Here is a 20,993-nt window from a genome sequence, read left to right as displayed (position 1 = left end):
TGATGCCATACTTGCTGAGTATCTGCATAATTTTCTTTGTAGCTCTCTGGTGTAGTCTTAGATTAGTTTTATATTATGCATTTTAAAATAAAAGGAATGCATCTGAATATCTATCTTCAGTTATCTGAATTTTTCCTTTATTTTCATAGGATACATTAAATAAAACTGAGAACAAATTGCTTGATGCACACACTCAGATTTCTGATTTGAAAAGGTAAAACATATTGTCTTACTAATAAGCAAATACCGCTAACTGTTCTTTCAGGCCTTAAATATGTGTCTATATTAAAAGTGATGAAAAAAGCTTTTCTTGGGGATTTTTAAGCACTTTGAGATTAGATTTTAATCCTCATCTTCCCTTCACCTGGAAATACATTTGATTTTAGCCAAAGAGTTTTAAATGATTAGAATATATTGGTGGCTGTGCCTGAAAGGTGTGCAGGTCCCCAAACATTATGTATTTACTTAGCATAGGTAAAACCTAAGTGATATTAAATCGTTGAAAAGAATTTTAAGAAGTAGTCTAATTCACTGAATTATCTTTGTGCTCCAAAAAGAAAATAGCATTCACACCAATTTTGTGGTTATCTACTTTCTTAAAGACCTGGTTTGAGGACTGTATTCATGATCTGATTTGCTTACTTAGGGAAGGAACAGTCATTAAGTTGTCCCTATGGCAAATGATTAGATATTTCTAATTGGCTTTAGTGTATATTTTTGTAGTTTTATTTGGAGAAAAGTGTTGTCCCTGACTTAGAGATTTTATTGCACTCTTAAGGACTTCTCATAGGGAAGAACAGGAACAGTCTAGCTTTCTTGTCTGCTCAAGTCTTTTCTGTGAAGCATTCAATTCTAGGGATCGTTTGTTATCCGTTTGGTATAAGCATTAGCTCTGTTAGAGCTTTCTCCCTCAAACCTTCCTTGCGACAGAGTAGGTAAGAATTTAAGTTTAAAAGATGAGATGGAGACGTATTCAAAGTTTTAAAAGACAGAAAGAATGCCAAGATATCCAAAAAACAATTAACTGGTCACAGTGCTTATTTTCTCTTGGTAAGCTTGAAGATAAGCTTTTATTCTGAACACAGCACAAATCAGATGAGCTGCCTATAGGTTGAGAGTTGTTCAGAACAGGAAGTTCTTTTTAATAGCTCTGCTTCGGATGGTAAGCCTGCTTCCTCTTTTGTGAGAGCCTTACCCGTGTATATGTCATATGAATACATACCTATTAGAATTAAGCATGTTAGAATTGCAATTTATTGGATTGCTGAATTTATTTTATTTAATTTATACTGTGTTTTTATCTGTAGTAAAATTTCTAAATTTTTTTTTTTACTTTCTGTATTAAGTGTATGTGTTGTTCCCTTTTCCTGCAGTTGTAGCGTATGAAATGCTCCTTTGTAGAGTTTCTCCTATTTGCCTTCCTATTTATTCTCCCTGATTTTTTTCAGCTTTTTAAAGTGTAATGTGGCTTTTTACTATGAAGAAGGTTTATGCATGTGCAGCTCTTTTGTCACCCCTTTCCTAGAAGTATCTGTTAAATAAGTAATTTGTAGTTGAGCTGTATTTTAAGTTTGTTGAAATGTACTTAATTTATCTTATTGCTTTTGAATTAGAACAATTTCAAAACTTGAAGCTCAGGTCAAGCAAGTAGAGCATGAAAATATGTTAAGTCTTCGTCATAATTCTAAAACTCCTATGAGACCCTCACGTGCCAAGTAAGTTACTTCGTTTAATCTCTCTGTAAAGCTAGTAATAGGCGTACCCTGTAATTGAATTGAGACACTCATCTGTCTAAATCGTGAGGAAGACACAGTCAAATGTCATCACAGAACCTGATGCGTGAAAACATCTAACTGTTAGATATTGTGAAAGCTCATATGCAGAGGCATTTGCCGAAAGGTAATGTAGAGTCAGATTGGGAGTGACGAGAACTGGGATGCTTTATTTGTTTTTGACTCTGCCCAGCCGTGTGACCTTAGGCAGATCACTTCATTTTTTGGAGCTCAGTTTTATCATCTGTAAAAACAAGGACATTGGGTTAGAACGTCTCAAAAGGTCTTTTAGCCCTAAACTTCCAGAAATTTTATTCCCATGTTAATGGAAAGAATTATGAAGATGCATCTGCATTAGGTTGTGTGGATTTTTCTTTCTAGTTTTTCCAAATTAGCTTTGTTATAATCTAAGAGCATTATCTTGATGATTCATTTACACAGTAAGTTTTTTTCATATTAGAATTGTTTTTATTGTGATTTTGATGTAAATAAAGAGTATTAAATGAGTAGGTCATAACTTCCTAATATTGATGTTTTATCAGAAAAAGATTAACTTGCAAATGTCAACCTAAGTTGTAATTGTCAAATGAGAAACTTTTTCTAGATCTTTACTAATTAATATTAGTAGGACATAATGAATTATTGAAAGGTAAGATAATGTAAATAACTGAAATTGGACATTTGAGATTGAACAAAAAGGAGGGCTAAAGTTGGAGTCAGGGAGGGGCCTTTCTGTGGAGGGACGCGTTAGTGGAGAGGGAAGACATGCAGAGTCGTTCAGGTGGGAGGTGTGGAGGGAGGGGTGTTCCGGGCAGAGACAGTGCTCTTGCTGAGTCCTGAGGTAGAAAAGCGCTTAGTCTCATGTTTGAAGAACCCAGAGGAGGCTCATGTGGCCTGACTGTTCCCAGCAAGGGACAAAGGAGCCCCAGATAAAATCACAGACCCATCATACATCGCTTTCTCAGCCAGGGTCAAGGGTTTGGATTTTACTGTAAGTCCATTGGGACACCTTTGACGGGTTTTTGTTTTGTTTTTTTGTGGCACGCGGGCCTCTCACTGCTGTGGCCTCTCCCGATGCGGAGCACAGGCTCCGGACGCGCTGGGTCAGCAGCCATGGCTCACGGGCCCAGCCGCTCCGCGGCATGTGGGATCTTCCTAGACCAGGGCATGAACCTGTGTCCCCTGCATCGGCAGGCGGACTCTCAAACACTGCGCCACCAGGGAAGCCCGGGTTTTATATAGTAAAATTGTGTCACCTGATTTCTATTTTTTTAATGCACCTGCCACGAGGAGGGGAAAAGAGTAGAAGCAGAGAGACTAATTAGGCTATTGCAGGGCTAGGAGAGAGATGGTGCTAGCTGGGTGGTGGCCATAGAAATGGACAGACGAGAAGGATTTGAGAAGATTCTGGATGAATTGGATGGCAAGGTAAGAAAGGGAGGCGTCAGGTCAGTCCTTTGTTTCTGTCTTGAACAGCTAAAGGTGTAGCATTGAACCAGGGAGGAGATGGGAAGAGCAGACCATGGGGTAAAGATCAGAATTTACGTCTTGAAGATCTTCGTTTGAGATTCATGTAAATTCCAAGTGGAAATCAAGCAGGTGATGATAAATTTCCATTTGGAGTGCAGAAATAAGGCTGGAGTTATAAATATTGGAGTCGTCTTTCTAGATAGGGCTTAAAGCTGTTGGATGGATGCGTCTGTTTAGTGAGAAGCAAGCCCAGGACAAAGCTCTGAAGAACCCCAGTGTTTTGGTGTTGGGTAGAGAAGGAGCTGGCAAAGGAACCTGAGAAAGAGCTGCTGGAAACCAGGAGAAAGACTGAAGCAGCTGTTAAGAGAGCCAGTGAGATGAGGAATGGGGGTCTGTTGGATTTGTAAGCTGGAGGTTCCTGATGACCTGGAGAGCAGTTGGCACGGAGTGACCGAAGCGGAAGGCAGTGGTGAATGTATTGAAGAGTGAATGAACACAACCTAGACGTCTAACAGCCTGAATGTCAGTATATTGTGATACATTTATGCATAATACTGCTCAACATGACAGTGCACAGACTAGATTGGTGGTTGGCAAACTACAGCTCCCCAGCCAAATCTAGCCTACTGCCTGTGTTTTGTTTTGTTTTTTTTTTTGCTCTGGGCTGCACGGCTTGCAGGATCTTAGTTCCCTGACCAGGGCTTGAACCTGGGCCCACGGCAGTGAAATCGCGGAGTCCTAACCACTGGACTGCCAGGGAATTCCCATACCACCTGTTTTTGTAAGGCCTGTGAGCAAAGAATGGTTTTTGTTTTTAAATGTTTGGAAAAAAAAATCAAAGAATAATATTTCATGACACCTGAAAACTATATGAAATTCAGCTTTCAGTGTCCAGAAATAAAGTTTTATTGGAACATACCTAAGCTTATTCATTTGTGTATTGTCTATAGGTGCTTTGTGCTGCAGTGACAAAGTTGAGTAGTTGTGACAGAGACTGTCTGGCCCATAATACCTAAAATATTTATCGTCTGGCTCTTTACTCACAGTTGCCAACCCCATAACTAGCCTGTCAACATGGTTTAATCTTAAGAACATAATATGGAACACAACAAAAAACTAGTTGCAGAAGAAATTGGGTACTAGGTATATCGACTTTAGCATGTACATCAGCTCTGCAGATCTTACGGGTCATACAGATAGAGTAAAGGTGTAAAAGCACTCACGGGGATGCTGAACACAAATTAGCATGAACGGTTGCTTTGGGGAAGAATGAGGTTGGAAAGGTACACAGGGGACTTCAGTTGTATCTGTATTGTTCCGCTCTGTAGGATTCTAAAGGATATACAGCAGAGAATCAAGATTTTATAAAGCGGGTTGGTTGGTGCCTGAGTATCATCTGGATGTCTTCATGCTTGAACTATTTTACATTTTAAAAATTTATTTATTTATTTATTTTTAGCTGCGTTGGGTCTTCGTTGCTGCACGCAGGCTTTCTCTAGTCGTGGCGAGCAGGGGCTACGCTTCGTTGTGGTGTGCGAGCTTCTCATTGCGGGTGGCTTCTCGTTGCGGAGCATGAGCTCTAGGCGAGAGACCTCTAGAGTGCAGGCTCAGTAGTTGTGGCGCACGGGCTTAGTTGCTCTGTGGCATGTGGGATCTTCCCGGATCAGGGCTTGAACCCGTGTTCCCTGCATTGGCAGGCGGATTCTTAACCACTGCGCCACCAGGGAAGTCCTACATTTTTTAAGTGAACAGGAACCAATAAAGGGTTAGTATCCAGAATATAAAGGACTACAAATCAAAAAAAAAAGAGAACATCCTCAATAAAAAAGTGATAAAAAATGTGAACAAGCTGTTCACAGAAAAAGAAACCTAAATGGCTAATGAAAATGAAAAGATGCTCATTTCACTAATAATCAGAAAGTTGCAAATGAAAACAGTAATGGGATACCACTCACACCATCAGACAGGCCAGTCATTGTAAAATTTCACAAAGATATGAAGAAACAGGAACTCTCAAACTACTGGTTTGACTGAAAATTGGTACAGCGCATCTGGAGGGTGATTTGTCAGTATCCAGTAAGACTGGAGGTGAGCACACCCCAAATTCCACAGTTCTAGTTTAAGGTGTTTACCTTGGAGAAATTCTGACACATGTTCAATAGAGCATTGTTGAAAGGTGATACATTAGAAACTAAACATCCACCAACAGGAGGAAGGATAAATGACTTGTGATGCAGTCATACTGTGGATAAACTATTAAAATGGTAGAGCTGTAGATATTAACATGGGTAAGTCTCAAACATAATGTTGAGTAGAAAAAGCAGCATTAAAAGGATGCGTACATTATGCCCTTTATGTAATTTAAAAAATGCAAACAACCATATATATGCTATTTATGTCTTACAATTAAAAACACATATGGTAAAGATGTTAGCATTTATTAAAACTAAGTATGGGCAAGTGCTTGTTATAGTACTCTTTGTAATTTTCTAAGAATGTTTGAAATGATTCTTAATTTAAAAATTGAGGGGAAAAGGAGTGACTGGGAGCTGAAATGAAAATACTGATAGATAAAAGAGGCAACCAACTTAAAAAGTTTGGTTGTGAAAGGAAGCAGAGAGAGGAAGACAGGAGTTCCTGTCCCGTGGTTTCTATTTTCTCTCTGGAGTGTGATGCAAGGTTATCACCTGACAGTCAAGGCTGGGGCGAGAGGTTTGAGGAGAGTGGAGAGGGTGTCAGATAGTCATATTGGGGAATCGGAGCTCCTTAATTACGGGAAGATGTGTTGGCAGCCAGTGTTGGGTGTCCACTTGAGATAGTGATGGTGATTCTGTGGTGATACCCCAGTCTACACAGCTGGGCAGCTTTTGTCCAGCAAAGCTCAACTGTAGGAGTACAGACACAGAAGAAAAGTGAGCTCATTGTAGTCAGACAGGCTTAGGTTTGCTGCCAGTCAGATGCGATGGCAAGTGAGCAGGGAAGGGGGTCCAGGCGATGAGTACTGGTTACCAAGGAGCGTGGGCTGGGGTGGTGGTCGGAGTGGGGTGAAGAGGAGCCCGACAGCTAGGAGGGGCTGGTGCCCAGGGAAGGGGAGGCCCAGGGTCGTGGGCCTCGCGGTGAGAGCGCCATGGGGATGCTCGAGCATGGGAGCCAGAGCATCTTTGGAGCTGTGATTTCTGAAGGGAGCTGCCTTCTCTGGGATGATGCGTGCAGTGAGCGTCCTCTGAAGGGGCGACTGAACAAGGGAGTCGGGTCGTCGGCAGGAGTTGGGAGCAGCTCCCGTGTGCGCATGGAGGCCGCGCCGGATGAGGGCAGGAGGCGGTGTGGAGAGGATGAGGCCTTGAGTGACCGGAGTGTATGGTGGGGTGAGCCTCAGTCGGGCCGGGCTTCACAGTCACAGGGAGGAATGTCATGGTCTAGAACTACACTGTTCAGTACAGCAGTGCTGGCCACCACAGCTGTTTAAATCTAGCTGCGTTGCAAGCATTTACGAGCTCGTGTGTATGTGGCCGGTGGCCACGGTATTGTACTGTGCACATGGAGGGCGTTTTCTGTCTTCACAGAAAATTCTGTCGGCAATGCTGGTCTGGGAGGAACAGGCAAGGTGCTCTTGCTTCACCTCAGGGCCCTGAGCTCGACGGGGCATAAAGGGTGTGAAGTGCGATGAGGGGCTGGGCCGGGGTGTTCGGAGCCGGGTTCACGTGATGGTACCTAAATCTTGACTGTTCTTCTGAAACCAAGAATAACAATTCAGTTGGAGCTGAAAACTGTAAAATAGAGTTCATCTAGCTAAAATAAGATTGTTTTATGCTGTTTTTAAATTCCTGTGTAAATGTGGAAATAATATTTCAGAGCAGGTTGTTTTCTGTATGTGCTCAGTCTAATCTGGAGCGCAGACCATGCAATGCCTGAGAACACTTCTTGTCCTCACAGCACGCTGGCGAGCTCCGACGTCAGCCGGCGGAAGTGGCTGATCCCGGGAGCAGAGCATTCCATCTTCACTGGGCAGCCTCTGGACACGCGGGACAGCAAGGCAGACAGCCAGCCGGAGGACACCTGCCTTGCTGGGTGAGACAGCTCCGTCGAAGATCATATTTAGAGACTGTTAGGTTTTCTTAGAGATTTCAGTTGCCTTTCAAAGTTCAGGAAGTTGTAAAGAACCATCTCCTTGTTCCTTTTACGTCTTAATTTTGAGGATCTGATTTTTACTTTATTTTGAAACACTAGTGCTTTTCGGAAATTTTCCTTCTGTAGGCCTTGAGGAGCTATCTCCACCTGTGCCGCTGGCATAGTGCTGTGCCCTGTGCACGGGCTTACAGTTCGGACAAGAGGTTGGTCCTCACCCTCCAGATAGCTGAGCCCCCCATGAGCAACCTCGTTCATTTACTCCAGAGTGCCATATAAATATTATATTTCTGTATGCTCTAGGCTGTGAAAAGGATTGGGAAGCACTGTTCTATTATATACAGGCTCAATTTTATTGATTTGCCTTGTGAAGCATACGTATTCATTGTGGAGTAACTGTCAACCCTCATGGTATTCCCCTAGTAATCCCGGTAAACCATCTTAGTTCAGGCTGCTACAACAAATTACCCTTGACTGGGTGGCTTAAGCAACAAGCAGTTATGTCCTACAGTTCTGGAGGTGGGCAGTCTGAGATCAGGGTGCCAGCATGGTTGGGTCCTGGTTCTGTCCTCACATGGCCTTTCTTTGGTGCATGTGTGTAGGGAGAGATCAAGATGTCTCTTCCTTATTTTATAAGGGCACTAATCTCAGCTTGGGGGCTTTACCCTCATCATCTCATCAAAACCTAATCACCTCCAAAAGGTGAGGACAAGAATTCGTCATAAGAATCGCGTTCAACATAAGAATTCTGGGGAGACACAAAATATTCTGTTCATAGCACCGTGTGTCTTACAATTATTATTTAAGGTACCATTCTCCTCTGGAAAAGGATCCTTCACCTGGAAGTTCACCAACAAGTTTATTGATAAAAAAACAAAGAGACACTTCAGACACACCAATCATGAAAGCTTTGAAAGAACTTGATGAAGAAAAAGTATTTAAAAATTGGGGCACACAGACGGAGAAAGAGGATACCTCAAATAGTAAGTATTTTATTCCTTGTTTGATAGAAATATAGATATATAGATCTCTTTCTCCCCCAATTATATTGCCTTCTTAAAATGAAATGCCTCAAGTAATAAAATAAAAAGTTAAATTTATTTTTATGCTGTTTCGGCCCCATTGCAGACAGTTGAATCCCCTAGTTGTTAATTTTTTTTCAAGTAATTAATTAATTAATTTGGCTATGATGGGTCTTAGTTGCAACACGTGGGATCTTCATTGAGGCATGTGGGATCTTTTGTTGCGATGTGCTGACTCTTCATTGTGGCGCGCGGGCTTCTCTCTGGTTGTGACGTGCGGGTTTTCTCTCCCTAGTTGTGGCGCTCAGGCTCCAGGCCGTGTGAGCCCAGTAGTTGTGGCACTGTGGCTTAGTTGCCCCGCGGCATGTGGGATCTTAGTTCCCCGACCAGGGATCGAACCCCCATCCCCTGCATTGTAAGGTGGATTCTTTACCACTGGACCACCAGGGAAGTCCCCCCCAGTTGTTAATTTATCATTGTCATCACATAGGTACCTTTTCAAATGACATATTATGTTCTGATTATTAAAGATTTACGTGGCATTCTTAAGGATATTTGAAAACTTTTCATGTCAATTTGTCTTACTTGCACACATCAAAAAGTTACGACAGGCATTTGGTGTTCATAAAGTGAGATGTAACGTCTCCTACTCTCCCTTGCTTGGTTACTGAGCATCTATCAGTAGGACAAGAAGTATGTTTAATACTGTTTATTTCACAGGTCCAGGCGCTTGTACTTGCTCTGGTGCTTATTTGGTTGGGCCTGCTAATTACATCATTAACGTCTTTGGCATTGCCTTTCCAAAGCAGTATCCGCTAGTAAATAAATTAGTGACCTGCTTTCTAAAAATAAGCTCTTGAAAAATCACCTTGAATGCCAGTTGTAAACAGAGAACCAGAATGAATTCATTGAAACCTCACACGTTTTTCTTCATCAAGCATTTTTTAGCATTGTAATGTGGTGCATTTTGCAAGTAATCATTATAATCTAGATGGTGAGAAGAATTGCTTGCTTGGTGTAACCATCTGTTAATAAAAAGCAGATAACTGAAGCTAGGTTTGTTTTGTATTTCTTTTTTTACATTTTTCTGTTACAGAATTAGTGACTCCTCGGCTAACTGACACTTCAGTCAATGCAAGTCGGTCCCCAGAGAAAGGTGCCCAGCAAAGACAAAAGAGATTTAATTCTGCTTCACAGAGATCGTCATCTTTACCACCTTCAAATCGTAAATCAAGTACTCCAAGTAAGAGTTAGAGGTTTATGTCTCTTGGGCTTGGAAGAGTGGCATCTGAGCCATACACACTGTTTGATGCTTTCTGTGTCCCTTACACTCTTCCTAGCACCTAGTACAGTGCTCTGAACACAGAATCCCTAAATACGATCTTGTTCAATAACACCATCTGATTGCACAGTTACTATGACTATAACTGAAGAAATTCTCACCGTTTATCAAAGTGAGATTTTTGAGTGTGTCCCGCAAATGTTTTGCAACTAATACCACTTCACAGTTTTTGAGACAAACTCAACTAGGTATTTTGACAACTATCTAATTAAACAGTAGTTCAAACAAATTAAGCTAGCCTGAAAAATGATGTTTTTTTCCATATATTTACCTAAGGTTACTCAGCATTAGTCACCTTTTTCTTTAGCCAATTATAAGTATGGTCTTAAAGTTAAGCATTGGGCCTCTGTGTATCCTTAATTTCCATCTCCGTAACTGCTGAGGAGATTCGTGTATCACTGTGTTATTAGGAATGTTCACTAGTGCACTGGCGTTTCCATCTTATTTCCAGTCGACTTCTAAAATCCTGAAAAACCAGTTTTGAGTCAGAGCGCTGCAACTACAGTCTGATACACTAAAATGTTGCCAGTGGTTTCCTCTAGATGTTAGGATTATGAACTATTTTTACTTTGTATACTCTTATTTATCTTCGAAAAAGTTTTACAGTGAAAATGTATTCTTTGTTAGAAATAAGGTACTGGAAAAGAAGCTATGCTCTGCCAACCTAGCACATACATAGAAGGAACAGACTGTCTCCTCTTCGTTTTCCCCTGTAGCAAAAAGAGAGATTATGTTAACACCAGTGACTGTGGCTTATAGTCCAAAGCGATCCCCTAAAGAAAATTTGTCCCCAGGATTTAGTCATCTACTTAGCAAAAATGAAAGCAGCCCGATTCGGTAAGTTCTCTAAAATTGTTGAATAAAATATATATAGTATTGATTTTTTAAAAATGTCAACTTATGCCTCTAGCTGCCACTAATTTTTCAGTTGTTAATGGGGATTCTGTGGATTTAAATCATTTAAATAAATGTCATACTAAAAATAAAAAAGTACTATAATACGTGAAAACAGTTTTTAAGTGTGTAAACTGGCTACTATAAAATTTAAATACTGCCTCAGAACCTCTTCCAGCTTTTGGATATAGAATGATAATTCTTTGTTTTCCTGAAAAGGTATAAGATACAGGGAGAATTGGGGGCCATTTGTACAAGAAGGTGGGCTGTCCTGGTATGGCCCTGGCACTAAACACAAGTTTACCTGTGCTCCTGAGAAAGTTCTCTCTGAAGTGTGGTTGGGAGTGTGTGCTGTGGTGGGAGGGCCACTGACTCCTAAGACATGAGAGCTGGTGGCCCAGCTCCGTCAGGCTCTTGGGGAAAATTACTGAAGCACATTGAACCTCAGTTTCCTCTTCTATAAAACGGGGGTAATAATGCCTACCTGCTTATTTCATATGGTTGTTACAAAGATCGGATGAGATAATGTATTGGTAAATGCTTCAAGTCGCCAGTATGTAAATATAATTTTGTGTTAGAAAATACAAATTAAATTTCAGTTTTAAAAAATTATATGACCACCTTTCTCTTTTAAAGATATGTGAATACGTAAGTTAACTGGATGCCAGCTCATCTTTCTAGTGGAGATAGGGAACATCAGTTAACACTTTTTTTCTCACAAGTAACTTGCTTCATTCAATAGATTTGATGTACTTTTGGATGATTTAGATACTGTTCCTGTGTCTACAGTACAACGTCCCAATCCAAGGAAACAGCTCCAGTTTCTTCCTCTAGATGACTCGGAAGGTACCTTTTCCTAAAAAAAATTATCAGTTATGGTTTTAGTCTTTCATTTTGTGAGTTTCTGGTATCTTTTCAAGGTTCTAAATGTCATTATATCCTGCACTTAAATCTTTTTTTACCCAAGGGCCTCTAAAAATAAGCATTTGTGACACTCATATTGTGTCAGTGTTGTTCTCCTCATTGGAAAGTTGGGAAACCGAGGTACAGGGGATGTTAATCTTTAATTACCAGGGCCATACTGTTCAGTTTTTTATATTCTGTAACTTATATGCACCTTCTTTTTCTCATTTATATTTTAAGTTTCTTTTTCTCATTTATCTTATAAAGTTATAAGATAATGTATGTGAAATCACTTGGGTAGGCCCTTAAAATACTAACTCTGTAATGTTGGTATATGTCCGCTAAATGTGTTGTTTAGTTTTTAAACTTTTTTTTTGCTTTAAGTTTATTTAGGGAAGTTGTGAAGATTGTCAAACTGAGGGCAGGGCTTTTAGAATTCTGTGGAGAAAAAAACTGAGTATATATGATTCATTATGTATCTCTTTTCATTACATTTTTTTTGGCCGTGTAGCAGCCATTTCCAGAAAGTGAAGTTGGGTAACATATTTAGTATGTACATGCTCTGTTAGAAGAGCTGATAAGAAATAAAAGAAACTTCTTTTCTCTCTGACAGAAAAAAAATACTCAGAAAAAACCACTGACATCCATGTTAATCATAGCTCTTCCCCCGAACCGTTGCCAAGTGGAGTGAAGAAAGTCTCTGTGAGATCAGCCTGGGAGAAGAATAAATCAGTTAGCTATGAACAGTGTAAGCCTGCCTACGTACCACCACAGGGTAATGATTTTGAGTATACAGCAAAAATTAGGACCCTAGCTGAAACGGAACGGTTTTTTGATGAACTTACAAAAGAAAAAGACCAGGTAAAAACAAACATAAAAAAGTGTCTTAAATCTTTGTCTGCACTTAATGCTTACGTCTGAGGAAGAGTCAGGAGGGAATTACTGAGTCAAACCCAGGAAGTTACTGTGGATGCCACACAGAGCTGCACTAGAAACGTGTGTGAGCCAAGCTGTTGTTACTAATTGTGACAGAGGGGACTTATGCGAAGTCGAGATGGACGAGACAGTACTAGGCTGAAGTCTTTTCTTTCCATTCTGTTATAAACCTCCCTGCCACTAATTAGAATTCTCCTATTTTTATTTAAACATTTTTTTGTGTTAACAGATTGAGGCAGCACTAAGCCGAATGCCTTCTACTGGAGGACGAATCACTCTGCAGACAAGACTGAATCAGGTGAAGTGTCTTACCCTGAGTCTGCTTTGGAGGCTTGGTGCGAGTCAGTGCCCCATTTAACCACGAGGATTTTTTTTTTTTTTTTTTTGCGGTACGCGGGCCTCTCACTGTCGTGGCTTCTCCCGTTGCGGAGCACAGGCTCCGGACGCGCAGGCTCAGCGGCCATGGCTCACGGGCCCAGCCGCTCCGAGGCGTGTGGGATCTTCCCGGACTGGGGCACGAACCCATGTGCCCTGCATCGGCAGGCGGACTCTCAACCACTGCGCCACCAGGGAAGCCCTCGATGATTTTTTAATATCACCGTTTTTAGGCACACTGAAACAGTCGATCAAAACTTTTAGCCTTTACAGGAAGTGTTTGGATGATAGCGTATTTTATAACTGCATGCTAGCTTTCAGGAACAACAAGTGATTTTACCTTTATACTGCTAAGAAAAAGGTGTTCATGCCATCGTGTTTTCAAGAAACTAACTTGGGAGCAAATGGCAGTATGTCTGTTAACAGATTTTACATTTTTAAGGCTCTCACATTAAATCTCCCTTTTTTGTGTTTGTTTTTTCCTCCCCAATCTGCAGTTTATTTCTGAACCCCTTTCCATTTAGTAGACATATAAAACAGTGGCACTTTGCAACTGGAATAGATGTGAGGTTAAAAAGAGAGGTGTGATTCCATTATTGAGCAGGAGATGGTGCAGGCAAAGTGGGCCGTGTACATTTTTTTTAGTTGCTTTTCAAAGAGAATTAAAATGCATGAAACCATGGAACATTTTAAATCTCTTTTTGTAACATTTTAAACATAACAGCAATGATATGTCTCTTATATAACTGCAAGCTTTGGCTTTTCAGTGCCTTAATGTCAGGAAAAGTTCAGTTTCAGATTGATCTGTGAGAAAGACACACAGAAAATAGCAGAGGTCTTTTTCTAGGGCCTGTATCCTTAACTTCTCTTTTTTTCTGACTTTCGTTCATTTTTTCTGTTGTTCTGAACGTTTTTATTCAATAATTTGTAAAAGTCAACACATGAAATTCATTTTAAAATAGTTTACTGGGGGGACTTCCCTGGCAGTCCAGTGGTTAAGACTCCGTGCTTCCAATGCAGGGGGTGCAGGTTCGATCACTGGTCGGGGTACTAAGATATCCCGCATGCCGCGAGGTGCAGCCAAAATAAATAAATAAATAAACAAACAAATAAATAAAACAGTTTACTGGGAAAGTAGAAAGAAAACTTGTTCATACTCTAATTCTAAATATCTGAAACTTTTGTTTAATATGTTTTTTTACATAATGATGATAAGCTCTTAAAATAAGACTTAGAGGGCCCTAGGTTCTGTTCATATATGTCAAAGCTATTTCAATCCAGTAAGAAGACAAATGGCAGCAAAAAAGGGCTGAGGATGCTTGTGTATGATTCATACGTAAAAAAGGTAAAATTGGGCAAAAAATATTGAAAAATGCTTGGCCTCACCAATGAGTAAAAAAATCCCACACATTTAAACAAAAGCATGGTTTTTAAACTATCACATTGGCAGGTATTTAAAAAAAAAAAACAAAACAAAAAACCACCAGAACCTGGGCTAGGGAAAAGCTTATCCTTTTACACGCGAGTGGAAGGAGAAAGCGTCACAGACTTTCTGGAGTTCAGCTTGACATGTATCCAAAGCTTTAAAATTTTACATTTCTTTGGACCTTGCATTTTTACTTTTGGGAATGATTCTTAAGGCAGTATTTATAGGTGTGTGTAGAGGTATGTTTCAGAATATATATTGCAGCATTATTTGTGATATATGAAATTAGAAGCAACCTAAATTTCAACTAAAAGATTCTTGATTAAATATGGTATATCTGATAGAATATTGCACATTAATTTACAATGATGTCATAAAGTATATTCCATAGCAAGAAAAGTTAAATTGAAAAACATTCTGAAGTAGAGTTTGATTCTGATTTTATTTTTCTTAAAACTGGTGTTCCTATCTGCAGAAAAAAACCAGAAAGGGGAACAGTGGTTATTTGTTGCTTCTTGCTCGTCTGTCTTCTAAAAATTCTAAAATGAACGTGTAATTTTTTTTACAATTTAAAGTTGTTGAAGAGAAAATTTTTAAGTTTTATTTCAGGATACCATTGGAGTTAATATCTAATAAAGTATCTAAAATGATGAATATATATTCCAGGTACTATTTAACAGTAGTACTATTTATTTAAAAATAGCATTTGTTACACTGACTCATTGTGAAATATCTTGTTTCTTGGAAAAGTCTCCTCCAGCGTTTTTCCTCTTTTTTAACCTAGAAATTTTTGTCACAAGAAAGTTATTTGATATACTTGTAAGTGGGATACGGCACCAGTCAGATGTGTCCGTTTCTTCTGGCGAAATGTGTGAAGAACGTTCTAGGTTCCTCTTGTACTGTTCTCAGTTCAACGGAGTCAAATAATTCTCTCCTTCTATTTAAAGATAAGCAGTTATCTTGAATGGTTGAAAAGTTGATTTATGTTTCGTTTAAAAGAAATAATGTAAATGACGATTTGTATAAAAACCAAAATGATTGTAATTTTGATGTTTATACTTGCTCTTTTGCTGAAAGAAAAGTCATTTTGGTGGTAATTATAGAATCGGTGAACTTGATGTAGAATTCTAATTAAGTTTTTTCCATGATTTTCACCCAGGAAGCCTTGGAAGATCGCTTGGAGAAGATTAATCGAGAGCTGGGTTCAGTTCGTATGACATTAAAGAAATTTCATGTTTTGCGCACCTCTGCAAATCTTTGAGATTTGTAGCCATTAAATGTTGAGGCAGTTTTGTTTGCACTAATGTGTAATTATGCACTCAGAAAAGGCAAACTATTTTGTACTGTTTATAAGCTTTCACTCAGTAGTTTTACAATCATGCTCTTCTTTACACTTGCTATTTTATACTTCAAATGGCCACATATTTTCAAGATATTTTTGTTATGCTCAGGAATCTCGTATATTTTACTATTTAAAAAGTATTATTTTTAAATAGTATATATATCCAATTTATAGCAAGAATAAGGAAATGTAAATAGGGGAGACAGCTTTGTTTCTAAACAAATAGTGTTATCCTTTTACCATTAACTTTGCACACCAATTTTATAAACTTGTTCTACGTTGTGAATATGATTCTTTTTTTTTAAATAAATGCTTAAGGACAGCTTCCGTAATGATAGAGTAATACATGCTGAATGCAAAAAAAAAACAAAAACAAAAACAAAAAACAGCATACTCTGGATTTAGTTGTGTTGAAGTTTTTTAAAAATAGTAATGTAATTCGTGTTTGAACCATGTCTTAGAGTGAATATTGGAATAGTTAATAATGGAAATATTGGAAATAATGGAATATTGGAAAGCTTTGAAAGTAAGAATATCTCATTTTGTTTCCCTTAAACTTCATTATTTGTAAGAAAGAAAAATGATAGAGATGTAATTCTCTAATTTTGTGATAGATGTAGTACTTTTCAGAAAAGTTTAACAACTGGGGAGTTGTAGCTTTCTGCCCATCATTCTGAATGTAATTTGTGTCCCGCCCTTGACAATGAGGTGATAAAGCTTTGATGGAAATATAGGCCACCACTCAGGTTGTAAGAGCAACCCCAGTTTCCTCAGTGTACGTGGCCTCAGCTGTCAGATCGTCATGAAGACATTTTTAACCCCTATCCCCACCCCCACCCCCACCCCGCCAAAAAGAAAAATAAATACTCCCATAGTAGCTGCTGTAAGAACAGTAGGCTGAGATGAGAGCAACCTTCCCTGCTTGTTACTGGACAGGGAACGTGTCTAGATAGAGCTCGGTGCCTTTCGCGTGGCCTTGCTGGAGGGCTCCAGCGCACTGCCTTGGCAATGCCTCCTGGCTCTCAGAAGTAGCACGTGGGCAGGAAGCTGTGCTCTGATCGGGAGCCTAGCAGGTAGAGGTCCTGACTTCTGGTCAGGTCCAGGCTGCTTAGCTGCCCACTTTTTGGTGGCCAGTCAGAACCCAGGGCCCACATATTCAAGCTTGGTATGTGTTGACAAACAGACTCATTCCAAACTTTCACCATTGATTCCCACTGATTCCGGTTTTACAGTTTGGTTTACTTTTGAGCTTTTTCTCCTTCTTCTGTGGCTCTTGAGAGCATGTAGTTTATATTGAGCCAAGCCACCCATTATTCCATTAGGGTATATGTATGCCTTCGAGCAGGGATCTCAGATAATCTCTGAGCACCCTTCACCGGAGCTTCCCCTGCCTGAGCTCGGGCCTGGTGCCTGCAGCCTCCCTGCTCAGCTCAGGGGTTCCCAGCAAGCGGGGGTCGCCTGACAGCAGCCTCTCTTGCTCCTTCCTGTCCGTGAATCAAACCTTTGCTTCCAACTCCTGCAACCTGTTGGAGACCTCCAGCTAATCAGTTACTCATCAGCAGAATCAAGTGCCTTATTCTTGGTGTTTTTTCCTAGTCTTTTTTTCTTTTTAATCTCCTAGTTATAGTGAAGAAAACGTTCTTTTTAATCAAGTTCCAGGAGAGCTTGTGTCAAGACTTAATAAAGGGATCGACTTTACCGATGATACTCCCTTTAATGTGTTCCTATACATGATATTAAAAACTAACTTGAAAATTATTAGGATGTTTCATTGTTCCCTACTTGTATTGTAAAGTCTATTACATTCTTAAGAATAGGAAATGGCCATTTCAGAAGAGATGAGCGTTTTCTCTTGTCAGGGAGTTATCTTCTTAGTAGTCTTATTCCAATCTAAGCCCCATTAAGATGTCTTCTGTACCTCTCAGGAAACATATGCTTTGATTTGTGACGTGTGTAATAGATTGGAAGTATCAGTCACTTATTTAAAATTAAGAAAAAAAAATTTTTTCTTCGTAGCTGTGAAGAGGGACACCAAGGAAAATCCTTTCAGCCGTCTTTCCCTTTGGTAATGCTTAACGTACAAATACTCCAGTTAAAAACAACCTGAAAGCTGGAGAGGTGGCAAGCTTAAAAAGCACCTGTTGTTGCTGTCTCTGGGGCTGAGCTGCAGTTAGTGACAAACCTAAGTGAATCTTCCACTTCTGGGAAGTGCCTTTTAAAATGCAAGTAGAGTTACTGCTCTCCTTTCCCCTGGATCTACCCCCTTCCTTTCCCTGAAAAGCCTCCTGAGGTGGGGGGAATGTCCTCTGTCCTTCGAGGGTCCCAAGTAGATGTAGCTACTAGGCAGCGCTAGGACTGTAGCAGCTGGGCAGGGGACAGGCGAGCCAGACAGACCTGGGTCACACCCTGCTCAGGGCCGCCTTCCTCCATGTAAAGATAAGAAGCTGCCTTCCATTGTGAGAGCTTATGTAAAGTGCCTGGTGTCTAGTAAGTTTTCAATAAACAGTACATTTCTGATTCATTCTGGGTTATTAAATAGGCTTTTGAAGGAGCGATTTCAGTGCTTTCTTAGAAAAGTAGACTGTGTCCCCAGCAATTGACTTAAAAACTGCCTTGGGTTGGTTGACATTTGTTAGGTGGTCTAAGCTGTTCTCTCCATCTTTTTGCAAAAAATGAGCTTTCTTAGAGTTTAAGTGAGCTGGGCTCATTTAGAGTTTAAATGGTGTGCTTTTTTTAATGAGTAATTGATAACTTGGCTAGTGTAAGTTCAGAAGCCCTGTGATCTTAAGTAAAGTAGATGATTTGGGGGTTATCTGATATAGGCTGTTTTACCAAAAAAAAAAAAAAAAGTATTGCCAATGTAATCAAAATAATTGCACCTTTGAATGTTCCATAATTAGACTTCTAAAGGTGCTGGCCTGTGACACAGGAGCACATGAAGGAAGTGGCTGCCACTGAACGTTTGGAAGATCTATATGAAGATTATGATTTGCTTTTGGAGTTTGATAAGCAACCAAAATTTGTTCCCCTTTTTAACTCAGAAAAGCCAGGTGCTTTGCTGAATGCTATTTGAATTCTGAACTCTGTACTTATAAATGTAGAAAAGTTAGACACTTTTGTCATTTTAATTTTTAGATATCTCAAAAGCAGTTTTCACTAAATTTTAATGTGCCATTTGTGCTGTGAGTCTCTAAGAAGCTTTTTAAAAAATAAATACATATCTAGAGCCCTTTAGGAATCATAAAGGTAAATCGTATTTACCCATCATAAGTGATTGTACATGGTTATGAGATTTGCAGGTCTAATTAAACCAATTATATTGCACAGATTTTGCAGGAGATAATTTCCTGCCTTGCCAAGAGTTCTGTGGCAGTTTAATAATATATTAAACTACACCAGTATTCTTAGGACCTGTTTGTTAAGCCTTCCCCTTTTGATTTGTGTTTTATTTCAGCAGACCCCTCTCAAATAGGAGGAATCAAGCCATAAATTTGCATTTGCTGGACATTATATGTCATGTCATCGCTGTGACTACAGACTTCAAAGATAATGTTTTATTCACAATTTCACTGTAACAGTGACCAATATAACGTGAGAAATTTGCTTCCTATAGTGCTGCTGACATTAGACAAAGACCAGTGCTTGTTGCAGTTCTTAAATCTAGTCAAATGCTGGAGTAATGAAATTGTAAGCTCCATGAGAGCAGGGACCATCTCCTCTTCATTCTTGAATACAGGCACTTAATAAATATTTGTGCATACAAATAACTGTGATATTAGTGTATTTATTCCTAACTGGCTAACTGTGGGATCTGGTTTTTAATGGTGTTAAGTCTTCCGCGTTACTGGTCTGAGGGCAGTCATTGCAGGGTTACAATGGCAGCCGTCCTGGTGCTCTGTTCTGACTGGCCTACAGGCAGAGCCTCACTCTGGAGATCTGTATGCTCTGAAATGCTTTTTTTTTTTTTCTTCTTTTTACTTTTATTATTAGGTTAAAGCACAAGTACAGGGAGAAGTAGCAGCAAAAGCGTGTGTCATCCAATCCGGTTTCCACGGGTCCTCAGGCAAGGAGGATGGTTGTACAGGAGACAGATGATGACTCAATCCCTGGCCGACTCAGAACAGCACTGGGGCTGAAAACCTTTAATGGGTCTTAGGGCACCCCTTGGTGGAGGGAAGGAGTTGAGGGTTTAGTGTTTATGGGGACCCCTTCACTTGTCTCCGTGTGATCATGAGGCGTTTTGAGGCAAGCTGTGTTACGGCGGCTCTCCTGGCCCGTTCAGTGTCCAAGGAGATGGGACAGCCTTTGGTCAGGGTTGTTCTCTCTGACTTGATCTGAAGTCATCTTGGAGCGCTTTAACTTGAGCTTGCCCTTGCCCTTCCAGGGGAAGGCGCTCCCCCGCTCCTCTCGACCTTATAATACTTAGTGATAGGTAAACTACCCGTAGGTTTTGGGTGTGCCCTGTTTAATTCAGTTACTTCAGATCTTGACAAACAAGGCCATCCTTGCTCAGTCTAAATATACGCTTTATGATTTCCTTTAAATTTCACTCAGTACCCTCTTGGTCCAACTGGAGCGTCCAGTCGGGAGGGAACATCAAGATGAAGCTCTTTCTGATCCTCGGCCAGTTCCTTGAGGTCAGGGACTAGAACTTACCCTCTGGCTACTATTACTCCCACGACTTCTGATGACCAAAGAGCATTTTCATTTTTTGGTCCAGACCATATTTGGGATCCTGAGGAGAGAACTCCTTGATGCCTATTTCTGCAAATCGGGTCGGTAACTGATGCAAGTACCCGGCATCAAGGTTTGGACTTCAATTAACTACCTTTGGTTTGTCCACACATTCCAAATGCCTTCCGAAGTTTTCCGCAGTTCGTTCCCCTTGATTTGTCATTTTACTCCCGAAGGACTTGATTTTTTTGTTGGTATTTTTTTCCAATTTCTGCAGATCTCCTCGTTGCCTTCCCCTCTTACTGTTCGCGAGTCTCCCGATAGGCGAGGCCGATGGTGTTAAAAGGGCCGAGAGGTCGTGGGCCGGGTCCAGCGCCCGGGGCCTCCCGCGCGGAAGCGAGCCCCGGGCTTTCGGGGGTCGCCGGGGCGACAGCACGTCCGGCGCCGGAGCGGGGCCACCAAGTTTGCCGGGTTGCTCCGGGCGGAGGCCGGCCCTCGGGACGGGCGGAGGCGGCGGGCGGCTCCCCGCGTGGCCTGACGGAGGCGCAGGCCTGCCGCCGAGTGAGGGAATGCGAGGCGGGCCCGGCGCGCACGGGCAGCAGCGGCCGCTGGGGCGCGCGGGGCACGGCGGCGCCGCGGCGTAGAGCTGTCAGGGCGGTCCGCCGGCGCGCCCGGCCCCGCGCCCCGCCGGCCGCCGCCTCCTCGTCGGCCC

General features: G+C 40.9%; 1 protein-coding gene across 15 annotated transcripts in view; it reads left to right on the top strand.

Moving 5' to 3' along the window:
* MPHOSPH9 (M-phase phosphoprotein 9) overlaps window positions 1-19,340 on the top strand; it is a 55,083-nt gene extending 35,743 nt beyond the window's left edge. For 10 of the 15 annotated variants that reach the window (XM_027124988.1, XM_027124985.1, XM_027124987.1 and 7 more), the window contains 10 exons: window positions 150-214; window positions 1,614-1,715; window positions 7,176-7,310; window positions 8,175-8,350; window positions 9,486-9,632; window positions 10,448-10,568; window positions 11,368-11,471; window positions 12,142-12,389; window positions 12,694-12,762; window positions 15,425-19,340. In XM_027124988.1, coding sequence (XP_026980789.1) covers window positions 150-214; window positions 1,614-1,715; window positions 7,176-7,310; window positions 8,175-8,350; window positions 9,486-9,632; window positions 10,448-10,568; window positions 11,368-11,471; window positions 12,142-12,389; window positions 12,694-12,762; window positions 15,425-15,526 — 1,269 coding nt within the window. In that variant the 3' untranslated portion in view covers window positions 15,527-19,340. Of the gene's footprint in view, window positions 1-149; window positions 215-1,613; window positions 1,716-4,905; window positions 6,155-7,175; window positions 7,311-8,174; window positions 8,351-9,485; window positions 9,633-10,447; window positions 10,569-11,367; window positions 11,472-12,141; window positions 12,390-12,693; window positions 12,763-15,424 lie in introns of those variants that run through there. The other 5 variants (XM_027124990.1, XM_027124989.1, XR_003436764.1 and 2 more) reach the window with 5 other exon arrangements.
* The last annotated feature ends 1,653 nt before the right edge of the window (window positions 19,341-20,993 follow it).

This window comes from Aethalodelphis obliquidens, unplaced genomic scaffold, assembly GCF_003676395.1.
Source record: "Aethalodelphis obliquidens isolate GAN/ISIS:26980383/991018 unplaced genomic scaffold, ASM367639v1 scaffold28, whole genome shotgun sequence".
Classification (NCBI taxonomy): Eukaryota; Metazoa; Chordata; class Mammalia; order Artiodactyla; family Delphinidae; genus Aethalodelphis; species Aethalodelphis obliquidens.
Note: the sequence above shows the minus strand (reverse complement) of the source record. Positions and strands in the feature narration are given on the sequence as shown.